The sequence below is a fragment of the Scyliorhinus canicula genome, chromosome 10 (assembly GCF_902713615.1).
Source record: "Scyliorhinus canicula chromosome 10, sScyCan1.1, whole genome shotgun sequence".
Classification (NCBI taxonomy): domain Eukaryota; kingdom Metazoa; phylum Chordata; class Chondrichthyes; order Carcharhiniformes; family Scyliorhinidae; genus Scyliorhinus; species Scyliorhinus canicula.
The window spans coordinates 187989104-188002117 of record NC_052155.1 but is presented as its reverse complement, the minus strand read 5'-3'; the positions used below and the strand labels follow the sequence as shown (position 1 = coordinate 188002117).

At 44.0% G+C, this 13014-nt stretch overlaps 1 protein-coding gene across 2 annotated transcripts in view; it reads left to right on the top strand.

The window, feature by feature from the left end:
* Positions 1-13014, top strand: part of emc2 (ER membrane protein complex subunit 2) — a 119210-nt gene that overhangs the window by 61615 nt on the left and 44581 nt on the right. For both annotated transcript variants that reach the window (XM_038810362.1, XM_038810361.1), the window contains exons 6-8: positions 2323-2408; positions 2542-2601; positions 12512-12593. In XM_038810362.1, coding sequence (XP_038666290.1) covers positions 2323-2408; positions 2542-2601; positions 12512-12593 — 228 coding nt within the window. The remainder of the gene's footprint in view (positions 1-2322; positions 2409-2541; positions 2602-12511; positions 12594-13014) is intronic.

The following is a 13014-nucleotide window of genomic DNA, read 5'->3' as shown; positions in this document are numbered from 1 at the left end:
GATGTTGCTGTCTGTATGGGTGTAATTAATTTAAAGCACAGACAGGCATTCCATTCAGTGTATTGGAACAAGTGTAATTAAAGGGTGAAAGAGTCCCTTTACCGCAAAATTACAAATCAGTCTTAACATAAAAATTCCAAGAGCTACAGAGGAAGGGCTTTTGAACAATTTATTCCTGTTGTTACAGAGCCCTTTTAGATAACTTGTGTCTGAACTTTTTAAGCTCGTCACTCTTATCACTATCATTTTTCAGGGTGGTTGCTGCATTTCCTGTATCTCACTGACCAGACAGCCATTCCCACGTTGCAGTTTTAGAGTTGCCCCTTACTCGGAGATGAAAATGTTTGTGTAGGTTTCACATAGACAAACAAAGCCCAGCAGAATTTTTTAAGCGCGGTTCAGAACACTTGTGGCCAAGGAAACAGCTGTTTGTGTGGACGTAACACACTTAGAACGTAAACTGGGATGGAAGGGATTGTGCTTGTTTGATGGAAGGATGGGGCACAATTGAGGTAATTCAGGTTATATCTGTCTGAGTGAGTCTGAAGTCCTATGAGGACAAAGAAAGTGTAAGCTTGATTTGCCGAGGCCCTCTGAGCTCCTGACCCACTAAGAGAAGATATGGCAGTAGCAACATATTAAGAGTGCTTAATGAAACCTACAAATCTTTTCCTCATACAACAGCTTTATTACATAAGTCATTTAAATGCCATGGCAGACAATACTTGTTCCTTCTGTGATATATTTTACAATGGAACTCCGAAGAATCTCGAGATAATTTTAAACACACAAAGGTGCCATGATGGCCATTGTTGGAGAGAAAGCAGGCATGCAGTTGACCTTATAAATGTCAGTTGTGTGGGAAAGGATTAGCTGTTTAAGTAAGCTTTATTAGTTATTTTCTTCAAATATAACTTGAAAATGCAAAGTTATGGTACTGTAGACTCGGGTTAGTCTCGAAAGGGGAAGGCAAGCCTTGGGGTTAAGCAAGACAGGAGTACTTTTTGCATAAAACAATTATAGAAACATAATACTTTAAACAAGCAGTGTGCCCTGAAAAGGACTAGGTTTCAGAATTCCAAGAGGTCTGGGAGACATTCCAGAGGTGTGGGACCCCCAGAAACTCCACTGCTAATTGGGGGACTTGCATTCGTTCTTGGGTTGGCCCAATAGGGAGAGACAGCATCATAGAATTTGATGCATAAAATAAAACTGGCATTTTTACAATGATGTCATTACCTGGAAATATTATTTATAATACATTATGTCCTCTTTTCTCCCATCTCCCTCAAGTGCTGCTCAGTCAAGTTGATCAAGAAGAGGTTTCATTTCTCCATACTTACCCTGCTCCATCGGTTGCAGCCTCACCCTGAGGTCTACTTCCATGGGTCCAGCCTCACCCTCGGGTCTTGTTCAGTGTGTTCTGGCAGGTTTATGATTTCATGACCAAGTATGGGCCTAGGTGGTGAGTTTCCGAAGGCAATTTAATTGTCGAGGTTATCACAGTCCCCATTGTATCCACGCACACACATGCACGTTGTTAATGATCAATAGCTACCCCACTTCCGCCCTTCCAGAGGCTCCCTAACCTGCACTGCCACTCATGAAATTGGCTAACAGGTTACTGACCAGAATTTGAATCTCAGACCGTCTGATTTGTGAAGCTCAGTGCTGCATTGGGTAAATTCCTTCACTTACTGAGTGCCAGTGGCTCCCTAAATAATAACTTTTAAACATGGTTGTCAGTTTTGAACATTGTATAAAGTGTATCAAGTATTTGTATAGTGTAGTATTACTGCACTATGGTTCTGACCCTGTCTTCAGTGAAAATGTGTGTTGTTCCACATGTAAAACAGTCTGCTATTTACCGCTGTTTTTCATGTCAAGTAAAGCACGGTAAAAGAAAATCCATCCAAACTGCTGTCAGCGAGATTGTTCAACTGACAAGGAGATAACACAGTGGGATACTTTAATCCTTCAATACAATTTATCCCTAAGATACAAATCCTATGAATGACATAAACATCTCTTAGGTAAAGATTTGGGGATCCTGCTGTTCTGTCCTTATGGAAAGCAGTAAAATCATTTATCAAGATGAAATGATGCATGTACTGTTAGCACCAGAAGCACAGCATAGTGCAGTGTGATTGTACAGGCAGGTTTTTCGAATTCACAAGGGGATGTTGATAAACTCCAGTCATGCACTCACTCTGCAATGGAATTTTCTGGCATTGAGATAATAATTTGCACAGTCAAATTACCTTCTTTACAAACACTTGAGGAATTATGAGACCATAATCCTCCATTAATGTCAATCCACAGGCAGCACGGAAGCGTAAGATTGCCATTCTGAAAGCCCTCGGGAAAACCACTGAAGCCATCAGGGAACTGAATGAGTATCTGGAACAGTGAGTGTTTTACAAGGGGATTGAGCTATGCCCTGTGATAAACCATTTTTAATTAAAAGGGAATTTGCATTCTAATTCAGGCCCCCTTTTTCCCCCATGCATTTGTTTAAAGTACCTGTTCTCTTATCTACAGGTTTGTTGGGGACCAGGAGGCTTGGCACGAACTAGCAGAGCTTTATATCAACGAGCATGAGTAAGTATGTTATCTGTCTGAATATGCTTGTGTTTCTTTTACAAGTTACTGCGCTTCATTTTACCACAAGAGTAGAAAGCATGATCCATCCGAGGTTCCAAGACGATCACAATGATTCACAAAATGCCAAGGTCTCCTGGGGCAAGATTGAACATTGCTGTTGTTTGTTTCATGGAATCAGACTTTAATAGGATTTAACTGTAAGCCCCCCTCACTTGCGGGAGAAGAAAGCACTTCCATATCCTCACTGGTGACTGTGTTGCTAGGAGAATAGGCTGTGGCGTGAGGGTGATGGAAAAATCATTTGGTTTCTGTCACATCTATGCCATATTATTGTTAAGGGATGAGAATTAGGAGTTCAGACTGTGCAGTCTGTTGTCAGGGTGAAAAAGCAGCTGGCCCAGGAATCCCAGTCGTGGCACAAAAACTGTTTATTGGATATTTATGGTTTTGTTAGCTGCATTTGTTGTGGCAGTGGAAAGAGGAAATCCCAATGTGAGAGGATTAGTTTCGAGCTTAATAAGTCTTTTAATATCACAGCATTTTCCACCCCTTTCTATAAAGCCCTTGTCACTTTTGTCACAATTTTTTTTCTCTGTCCAGACTAGATTATATCACCTCATTCCTTGCTTCCCGTAATATTGCCAAGAAACAAATTGCGCCAACCACAAATTCCCAGTGGATGTTGGTGGGTTAGCAACTAGGTTAGTATCATCAGCATCTGTTTGGGGGAAAGAAAAAGCAAAAGAGGAAAAGATTGTTTCCAAATCGGAGAAGTAGGAAAAGTTGGACATAATGTTTTTGCACGCTTTATCGTATCCCTTTATTTTGCCTTTTTAACAGTTTTTTCCAATCTCTGTGAAGGACTTACCTTATCAAAAGTGCCATGAGTTTCCAAAGCTCTTGTTGAACATGAACTTAATTCTTTGACAAGTTGCGCGGCAAAACAGTTACACAAGGAAGAAAATTGGAAGCAACAATAGCCATGTAGTACAGTACATCTGGCAGACACTACCCTGCAATAACAGAATGTTTACCTGCGATCCTGAGTGTTTCCTCCCTGTAATATAGCGCGGTACATTCTAACCAGTGTGCTCAATCTCACTACATTATTGGAGGTGGTTTTCAAGACTTGGTGAAGATGGAACTCTCAGGCTGTTAAAATCTCTCAGACCAGCGAAATGGGTTTTTGGATGGCGTGTCCCATTTGACGTTGGGTGACAATTATTTTATTTTTTAAAAATTTAGCGTACCCAATTATATTTTTCCAATTAAGGGGCAATTTAGCGTGGCCAATCCACCTACCCTGCACATCTTTGCGTTGTGGGGGCGAACCCACGCAGACACGGGGAGAATGTGCAAACTCCACACGGACAGTGACCCAGGGCCGGGATTCGAACCCGGGTCCTCAGTGCCGTAGGCAGCAATGCTAACCACTGTGCCACCGTGCTGCCCGTTGGGTGACAATTATGATAGCAGCGAGAATGTTGGAGGATCTCTTCCCTCTTGGATGGTGTGGAGATGACGAGCAGACACTCAGTCCAGTTGTTGCTGTTTGCCCAGCTCTGCCGCTGCTCCTCACTGGCATCACCAGCTCATCAATGGCACGGCTGTGTTAATCGTCCTGGGGGTGTTGCCAGACTGGCATGCAGTCTGTCTTTGACAGGAGTGAACTTTTTCACCCGGCGGAAAAACAGCAGTTGGCATTGCTCCTCTTGAGTCAACCACTGTGAGATTGATGTCACGTAGCAGCTCAAAGGATTTTGTAGCATAATGGTTCAAGCCTTCTCACCAAAACGAACTGATGAACGGAAACGACATTCTTGAACTTCACAAACTTCAGTTTAAGTGAAAGTGAACCCTTGGGAGGCGATGGGCCCGGATGGGATCCCTGGTCGTGCACTCAGAGTCTGCGTGGACCAGCTGGCAGAGGTATTCGCGGACATCTTTAACCTGTCCCTCCTCCACTCCGAGGTCCCCACCTGCTTCAGGAAGACCACCATTATACCGGTACCAAAGAAGAACCAGGCAACATGCCTCAGTGACTACCGTCCGGTGGCCCTGACTTCAGTCTTAATGGTGTTTCGAGAGGTTGATGATGAAGCGCATCACCTCCATACTCCCAGAACACCTTCATCCACTGCAATTCACATAACGTCGCAACAAGTCCACAGCAGACGCCATTTTCCTGGCCCTACACTCATCCCTGGAGCATCTTGACAACAAGGACTCCTACATCAGACTCCTATTCATTGACTACAGCTCCGCCTTCAACACCATAATCCCAACCAAGCTCATATCAAAGCTCCAAAACCTAGGACTTGGCTCCACACTCTGCAACTGGATCCTCGATTTTCTGACCAACAGACCACAATCAGTAAGAATGAACAACAACACCACCTCCACAATAGTTCTCAATACCAGGGCCCCGCAAGGCTGCGTACTTAGCCCCCTACTATACATCCTGTACACACGACTGCGTAGCAAAATTTGGTTCCAACTCCATCTACAAATTTGCTGACGATACGACCATAGTGGGCCATATCTCAAATAACGGCAAGTCAGAATACAGGAGGGAGATGGAGAACCTAGTGGAGTGGTGGAGCGACAACAATCTCTCCCTCAATGCCAGCAAAACTAAAGAGCTGGTCATTGACTTCAGGAAGCAAAGTACTGTACGCACCCCTGTCAGCATCCAACGGGGCCGAGGTGGAGATGGTTAGCAGTTGCAAATTCTTAGGGGTGCACACTTCCAAAAATCTGTCCTTGTCCACCCACGTCGACGCTACCACCAAGAAAGCACAACAGGGCCTATACTTCCTCAGGAAACTAAGGAAATTCGGCATGTCCACATTAACCCATACCAACCTTTACAGATGCACCATAGAAAGCATCCTATCTGGCTGCATCACAGCCTGGTATGGCAACTGCTCGGCCCAGGACCGCAAGAAACTTCAGAGAGTTGTGAACACCGCCCAGTCCATCACACGTACCTCCCTCCCATCCATGGACTCCATCTGCACCTCCCGCTGCCTGGGGAAAGCGGGCAGCATAATCAAAGACCCCTCCGACCCAGCTTACTCACTCTTCCAACTTCTTCCAACGGGCAGGAGATACAGAAGTCTGAGAACACGCACAAACAGACTCAAAAACAGCTTCTTCCCCACTGTTACCAGACTCCTAAATGACCCTCTTATGGACTGACCTCATTAACACTACACCCATGTATGCTTCATCCGATGCTGGTGCTTATGTAGTCACATTGTATACCTTGTGTTGCCCTATTACGTATTTTCTTTTATTCCTTTTTCTTCCCATGTACTTACTGATCTGTTGAGCTGCTCGCAGAAAAATACTTTTCACAGTACCTCGGTACACGTGACAATAAACAAATCCAATCCAATCCAAGTATGTGCAAAATCTTGTGTTTGTGCAGCTGATGGCAATTTTGTTTCCCATTATTTGAAACCAGATCTGAATTTCAGTGTAAATGAACTTTCAAGACCATTACACGTTCCAAACGTTGCTAGGTTTCTGTGCGACCATGCCAGCAACCCGTACATTTTGATCAGTCTTCAGGAGCAAGAGGTGTAAAATGTAGCCAAACTCCCTCATTGCAAAACCCGAAAAGAACACTTGAAAAGTAGTTCCTGAGGTTGAACCCCCTCGACTGATTGAAGCGGAACTTGTGGGGCCTGAGAAAGATCTAGTTCTGGGGAGCGTCTGATAACGGTTTCATTGCAGTATGAAACTGGAGTGAAGAGCTATTTATTAACCATGTTTGGATAAATGAGTAAACTGATATTAATATATTTGGACGTGAAAAGTGATGTTGGAATCTTTAATTTAGTGCTTAGTATTGAGTCCATTATTCCTGGTGGGAATGTTTCAACAGAGGTGGTTTTATCTGAAAAAAACTGTGTACAGATGATTCCCTGTTTGCAATTAGTGCCTCGTGTTAACCTTATTTTGGCCTCACAAGCAGAACTTTAGTAAGGGATTATTTGTAGGTCAGTGCTCTGTTGGATTTGGGTCTCCTTGGAGAGACTGTAATATGTACGGTTTGGAAGAGAAATTAATGCAGCAATTTGTCAAGCTATAATTTGAATAAGAGCTTAGAGCATTGGCTTGCTACTTTTAAAAAAAACCCTCCGCCCCCAAAAAAGAGACGGTGAAGTGGAAAACGGTGTCATGGAATTGGTAGACGCACAGCACAAAAACAGATGCCAACTACTCACGTGATGTTGCAGGTATTTTATATGTGAAAAAAGTAAGTCAATCCAGATGGAACTGTGTTTAGTCATGTAGAAGTCAAATGTATTCTGCTTATATACAAGTCCCTAAATGACCTTGGTGTAGGATTACACACCAGCTTCTGACTGAGTGATTTCATTCCGAGCAATGACTTGCAAGACCTACAATAGCGCCATTCGATCTGCTTAATAGTTTCAGTGACAGGGCATGTGTTTTTGCTTAAACATATTTAATAGGACGTCTTAACATAATGTGGGATGTGGGACTGCGGTTAATTCATCTCCTGTACTATTTGCCTCATGTGATTCAAGGTACCTCTGGAGCAATGGGCTCTATAATGTGCTGTGCTGATTGACATCTGCCTCGACTCTAACCAACAACATCTGAGACTGGAACTTTAAATCACAGCTGAGCACTGAATTTTCCAATCTCTGAACTCTCTCGATTGGAATCAACCAGTTAAAAAGAATAGAGTGGCTTGGAAGACAATGGAGCAGCCTGTCACTCGGAGTTAGCAGTTACGATCCAATGTTATAAAGAAACGTTAGTGCTCCCAGGGTGTCATCGTTCAGTCATTAGACTCTGTAGCCGGGGGAGACTACAGAGCTCAGGATAATGGGAAATAGCGACACGCATGGGTTTGTCCGGGTGCTCCGGTTTCCTCCCACAAATCCCGAAAGACGTGCTGTTAGGTGAATTGGACATTCTGAATTCTCCCTCTGTGCACCCGAACAGGCGCTGGAATGTGACGACTCGGGGATTTTCACAGTATCTTCATTGCAGTGTTAATGTAAGCCTACTTGTGACACTAATAAAGATTATTATTACTACATTCTAGACCCAGGAGAAATTAACAGAAATGTAACATTTGTGTCTGGCATGCCAAACTGTGCACGATTACAAACAGCCCATTATTGAACGAACATTAAAGTAATTGAAAGTGTAGGTTAAACAGGATGATGTCAGAGTTGGAAATCTGGTTTGATGAGGGACATAAGTCTGATAAGGCCATTCAGCCCCTTGAACCTGTACTGCCATTCAATGAGATCTTGGCATATCTGTATCTTAGCTCCATTTAACTGCCTTGGCTTCATTTCCTTTTTATACTTTAGTCTAGCGAAAATCTGTCGATCTCCCATTTAAAATTATTAATTGAACTACTGCTTTCCATCATTTTTGTGAAGGAGTCTTTCCTATCTTTTCTCTTGAATGGGCCAGCTCTGAATTCCAGTAGTCCTAGATTCTCCCACCAGTGGAAAATGCTTCTCCTGAACTACACGATCAATTCCTTTTGAAATCCTAAAAATCTCCATCACATCACCCTTAACTTTCCAGATTGCAGGGAATACAAAACTTGTTTATGTGAACTTTATGCATGATGCCCAGAATGTGAGAAACTGGGACTGCTTTTACTAGAACAGAGAAAGCAAAGCGATTTTGTGGAGTTTTTATTTGAAATTATTGCAGGTTTAGTCTGAGTGAGTCGGAAAATGTTATTTACTCAGGTTAAGGAGTCAGCAACATTGGGGTCATCACTGAGTGAGGAAGGGAGTTAAAGTAACCACTTTTCTTTAGCATTTGTTGGAGCTTTGTCACAGGGAGTGTTTGAGGCAGTGGTTGCAAGCTGCTACCATCGCAGCCCCAGGCTCAATTGATTGGGACCTCTTTCACCACCGTAAACATTCATTGCCTTCACGACCAGCACACAGTGGCAGCAGTGTCTACAAGATGTACGGCAGCAACTCATCAAGCCTCCTTCGACAGCACCCTCCAAACTTGTCACCTCTACCACTTGGAAGGACAAGGGCAGCAGGCACCTAGGAACACGACCACCCCCTGGAGGTTCCTCTCCAAGCCATACACCATCCTGACTTGGAAATATATCACCGCTCCTTCCTTGTCGCTGGGTCAGAATCCTGGAACTCCCTTCCTAACAGCACCATGGATGTGCCCAGACCACATGGATTGCAGCGATCCAAGAAGCGGCTTATCACCACCCTCTAGAGGACAATTGGGATTGGCATCAAGCGCTGGTCGAGCCAGTGATGCTCGTATCCCATGGATGAATATAAATGTGCCCTGCTCCTCCAACACAGTCTAGAGAAGGTGGGATGTTCCCCTCTGTGGTTGACCGTCCCTGCCACCCCCACACATACATGACATTTTTCTATTCACTCTGTTCTCCTTTTGAAAAATTGCAATGGTCACATTGACTATTTGAATAAACTCTGTTTTAATTACAATATATTCAATGGATAAGTGCGTAATTTTCAAACCAGTCAGTGAGGTTGTAAGTACAAAGCTGAATCTAATTAGAAGCATCTAAACATTTCAGAGCAATAGAAGAAATCATGAGGGATAATTATAGTGAATGCAAAAGTAAACTGAGAATCGCAAGCCAATATTCCAAAAGTTTCCTTAAAGAAATGTATGAAGATCAAACAAAACCAGTAATTAAGGGCTTGATTATAAACTTAAATTGTGAAATTATATTTAATTTTCTCCCCGTGCTAACCAACTAGTTGGTGATTAAACATGTTTTCTTCATCTCCTGAGATGTGCTTTGTGCATTGTTTCCCACTCCTGCAGTTTAGTGTTTGCAGTGTGAACAGTTTAATTCACTTGTTCTAGGCAGTAGAGTGATTCAGAATGTTATGGGTGATTTTGTTGGCCAATGGGTTGATAACAAGACGAGCCGGTAAATTAGCTTCCAGCATTTGATCACCAACTTTTTTCAAAATTGATGTTCACCACTGCAGACTGCTGTCCTGTGATGGGCATTGGCCATCTTAAACTCTGAGGCAGATAGCAAGCCAGGTGCCTCAAAGGCACAAAGGCTGCCATCGATCGCCTGCTTTACAAAGGCGCAATGTACTTGCCTCCATGTCAGACGGTCTGCATCCCAGTAAAGAGGCGGTCCTAAATTGCAGCGGCAAGCAAGAACAGAAACAGGAGGAGACCATTCAGCTCCTCAAGTCTGTGCTTCATTAACTTAGCTTTGCACTGTATCTTTTGATATCCTTACTCAACTAAAATTTATTGACCTCTCGGCCACCTATTCAAAGGCATTGAAAGGGCTTCAAGTATTTTTTGACCTGGTGTACTGCAGGTTATATGCTTCAGACAGAATATCCCAACATCTCCCTCTCAAATATTAATGGAGCACAGTAAGAAGTCTTACAACACCAGGTTAAAGTCCAACAGGTTTGTTTCGAATCGCTAGTTTTCGGAGCACAGGTCCTTCCTCGGGTGAATGAAGAGGTGGGTTCCAGAAACATGTATATAGACAAAGTCAGTGATGCAAGACGACGCTTTGAATGCGAGTCTTTGCTGGTAATTAAGTCTTTACTGGTCCTAGATATGGGGGTAACGCCAGGTTAAAGAGGTGGGAATTGTCTCAAACCAGGACAGTTGGTAGGATTTCACAAGCCTAGGCCAGATGGTGAGGGATGAATGTAATACGACGTGAATCCAAGATCCGGTTGAGGCCGTAGACGTGTGTGGAACTTGGTTATAATTTTGTGCTTGGCGATTCTGCGTTGTCGCACGTCCTGAAGGCCGCCTTGGAGAACGCTTACCCGAAGATCAGAGGCTGAATGCCCTTGACTGCTGAAGTGTTCCCCGACCGGAAGGGAACATTCCTGCCTGGCGATTGCCACGCAATGTCTGTTCATCCATTATCGAACCGTCTGCATGGTCTCGCCAATGTACCACGCTTCGGGATATCCTTTCCTGCAGCGTATGAGGTGGACAACGTCGGCCGAGTTGCGCGAGTATGTACCGCGTACCTGGTGGGTGGTGTTCTCACGTGAATGGTGGTATCCATGTCGATAATCTGGCATGTCTTGCAGAGATTGCCATGGCAGGGTTGTGTGATGTTTTGGTCGCTGTTCTGAAGGCTGGGTAGTTTGCTGCAAACAATGGTCTGTTTGAGGTTGCACGGTTGTTTGAAGGCAAGTAGTGGGGCTGTGGGGCAAGATGTTTGTCTTCATCGATGACGTGTTGAAGGCAGTGATGAAGATATCGTAGTTTCTCCGCTCTGGGGAGGTACTGGACGACGAAGGGTACTTTGTTGGTTGTGTCTCATGTTTGTCTCAGAGGGTCATTGCCGTTTTTTGCTGTGGCGCGTCGGAACTGTCGATCGATGAGTCGAGCGCCATATCCCATTCGTACAAGGGCATCTTTCAGCTGTAGACGTCTGTTACTCTCCTCGTCTTAGCAAATCCTGTGTATATGGAGGGCTTGTCCATCGGGGCTTGTTTCCATTTTAATGGAGGGCAGCATATAATTTGAAGGAAGTGCCAAGTTAATGATCAATGAATGTTAGAAACACTGAGGTGCACACTTTATTTATTTAGTGAATGCAAAGTCCCTAAGCCAAGTAATTTCTTCTGGGCCTGCTGTGTTGAGTGTGGATTGGCCTCCGCTGAGTCTGTGGATTGGACATTCTTCTATGATGTGGTGTACAGTTTGCTCTTTCCCACAGGCACATAGGGGGCTGGCACTAATGCCCTATCTGTGAAGGTTGGCCATACAGGGGCCGTGGCTAGCACTGAACCTGTTAAGAATGGACCACTCCAGGCAGTGGTTGGGTTGGGTTTAAGACCAGAACCTTGTTTGTCATGTCCAATAATTGCCATTCATTTGTCCAGGTGGGGTTTGAATAGAAGTTCTGTGTGGGAGGGTTTCTTCAGATCAGCTGCCTTGGTGGGAGTTATACCTTGGATAGGCTGAATAGATCAGCATGAAGTGGCAAGTGAGGGGGCATTGCAAACTTTTCCCATCATTTTGTGGGTTGTTGCAAGTCGGCAGACATGTGGAGGAGTGAGGTTTGCCAGGACAGGGAGCCAAGGGAGTGGAGTTGAGCGTAGTGTTCCAGTAATGATACGCATGGTATCATTCAGCTGGATGTCAACTCTGTGCGTGGTGTGTGTTGGAGTTGGGTGGTGCTTTAACTTGTAATCATTCATTTTGATAAGCTGTTTATTGGCTTTTGCATTGTAAAGATGCAACAAGCTGGATACTGTATTTGCAGAGCTTGGCTTGAGTCGCCATGTGTTTCAATATTGTTCAAGTTTTGACAAGTCCTTGTTCAGGGGTGGGTCCAAGGTTTTGAAGTCAGGGATTTGAGTTGCGAGGCAGATGCCGTTGCCATATATGAATTTTGAGGATTATACAAGTTAAACAGGTTGCATCCTCAGTGGCGTCCATTGGTTTGTTGTTTCCATGGAACTTTTGCCTGTTCTGGGTGAACTCTGAACCATCGCTTGTTCAACAGTGTTCCAAGGGGAAGGCCCATGACAGCTTCAGAAAGAGGCCAGTGTGCAAAATGGTGTTAATCACTCTGCTAATACTGAAAAGAGGACCACATTTCCTTTAAGACTCGCAGCATAACCAGTTTTTCCAATGCATTGTAGCAGGAAACTAGGTTTTGTTACTGGGTGCTACATGACACAAGGCGTAGAATCAGAAGCGTGCAACACAGAAGCCGGCCTCTGCCCATCAAGTATGTGACAGAAGGTAGGCATTAACTGACCTGCATTATACAGCGTCATTCACAACTTCAGGCCATCTGCAACTGTAACATACTTGATGCAGTGAATTTCTAAAACTAGATTTTAAAATACAATTCTTCTGTTTGTCTTCCTTTACACAGCTATGGAAAAGCAGCATTTTGCTTAGAGGAGCTTATGATGACGAACCCTCACAATCACTTGTACTGTCAACACTATGCAGAGGTAAGTGCGAGATGAGCATTCTCATGGATGTCTTGGGATTAATCTGATCATGTCCTGTTTGACAACATTGACCTGGGTCTGAGTGTCAGCTGTGATCCGCGAGTAGCCACCTTGCCTCTGAGTTTGAGAGTTCAAGTCCCACACAGGAGACGTAATCCAAGCTGACCGTCGAGAGCAGTACTGAGGGAACATTACACTGCCAGAAGTGTCATCTTTCAAATGTGATGTTAAATTGAGTCCCCACTTGCACTCTCAAGATGGACCACAATTTTGAAGAAAGAGTTCTCCCAGCACCCTAACCAATATTTATCCCTCAACCGATATCACAAAAACGGGTGATAAAGTCATTATCACACTGCTGTTTAGTTTATGGGACCTTGCATTGTGTAAATTAGCTGCTCTGTTTCCTAACATTACAATT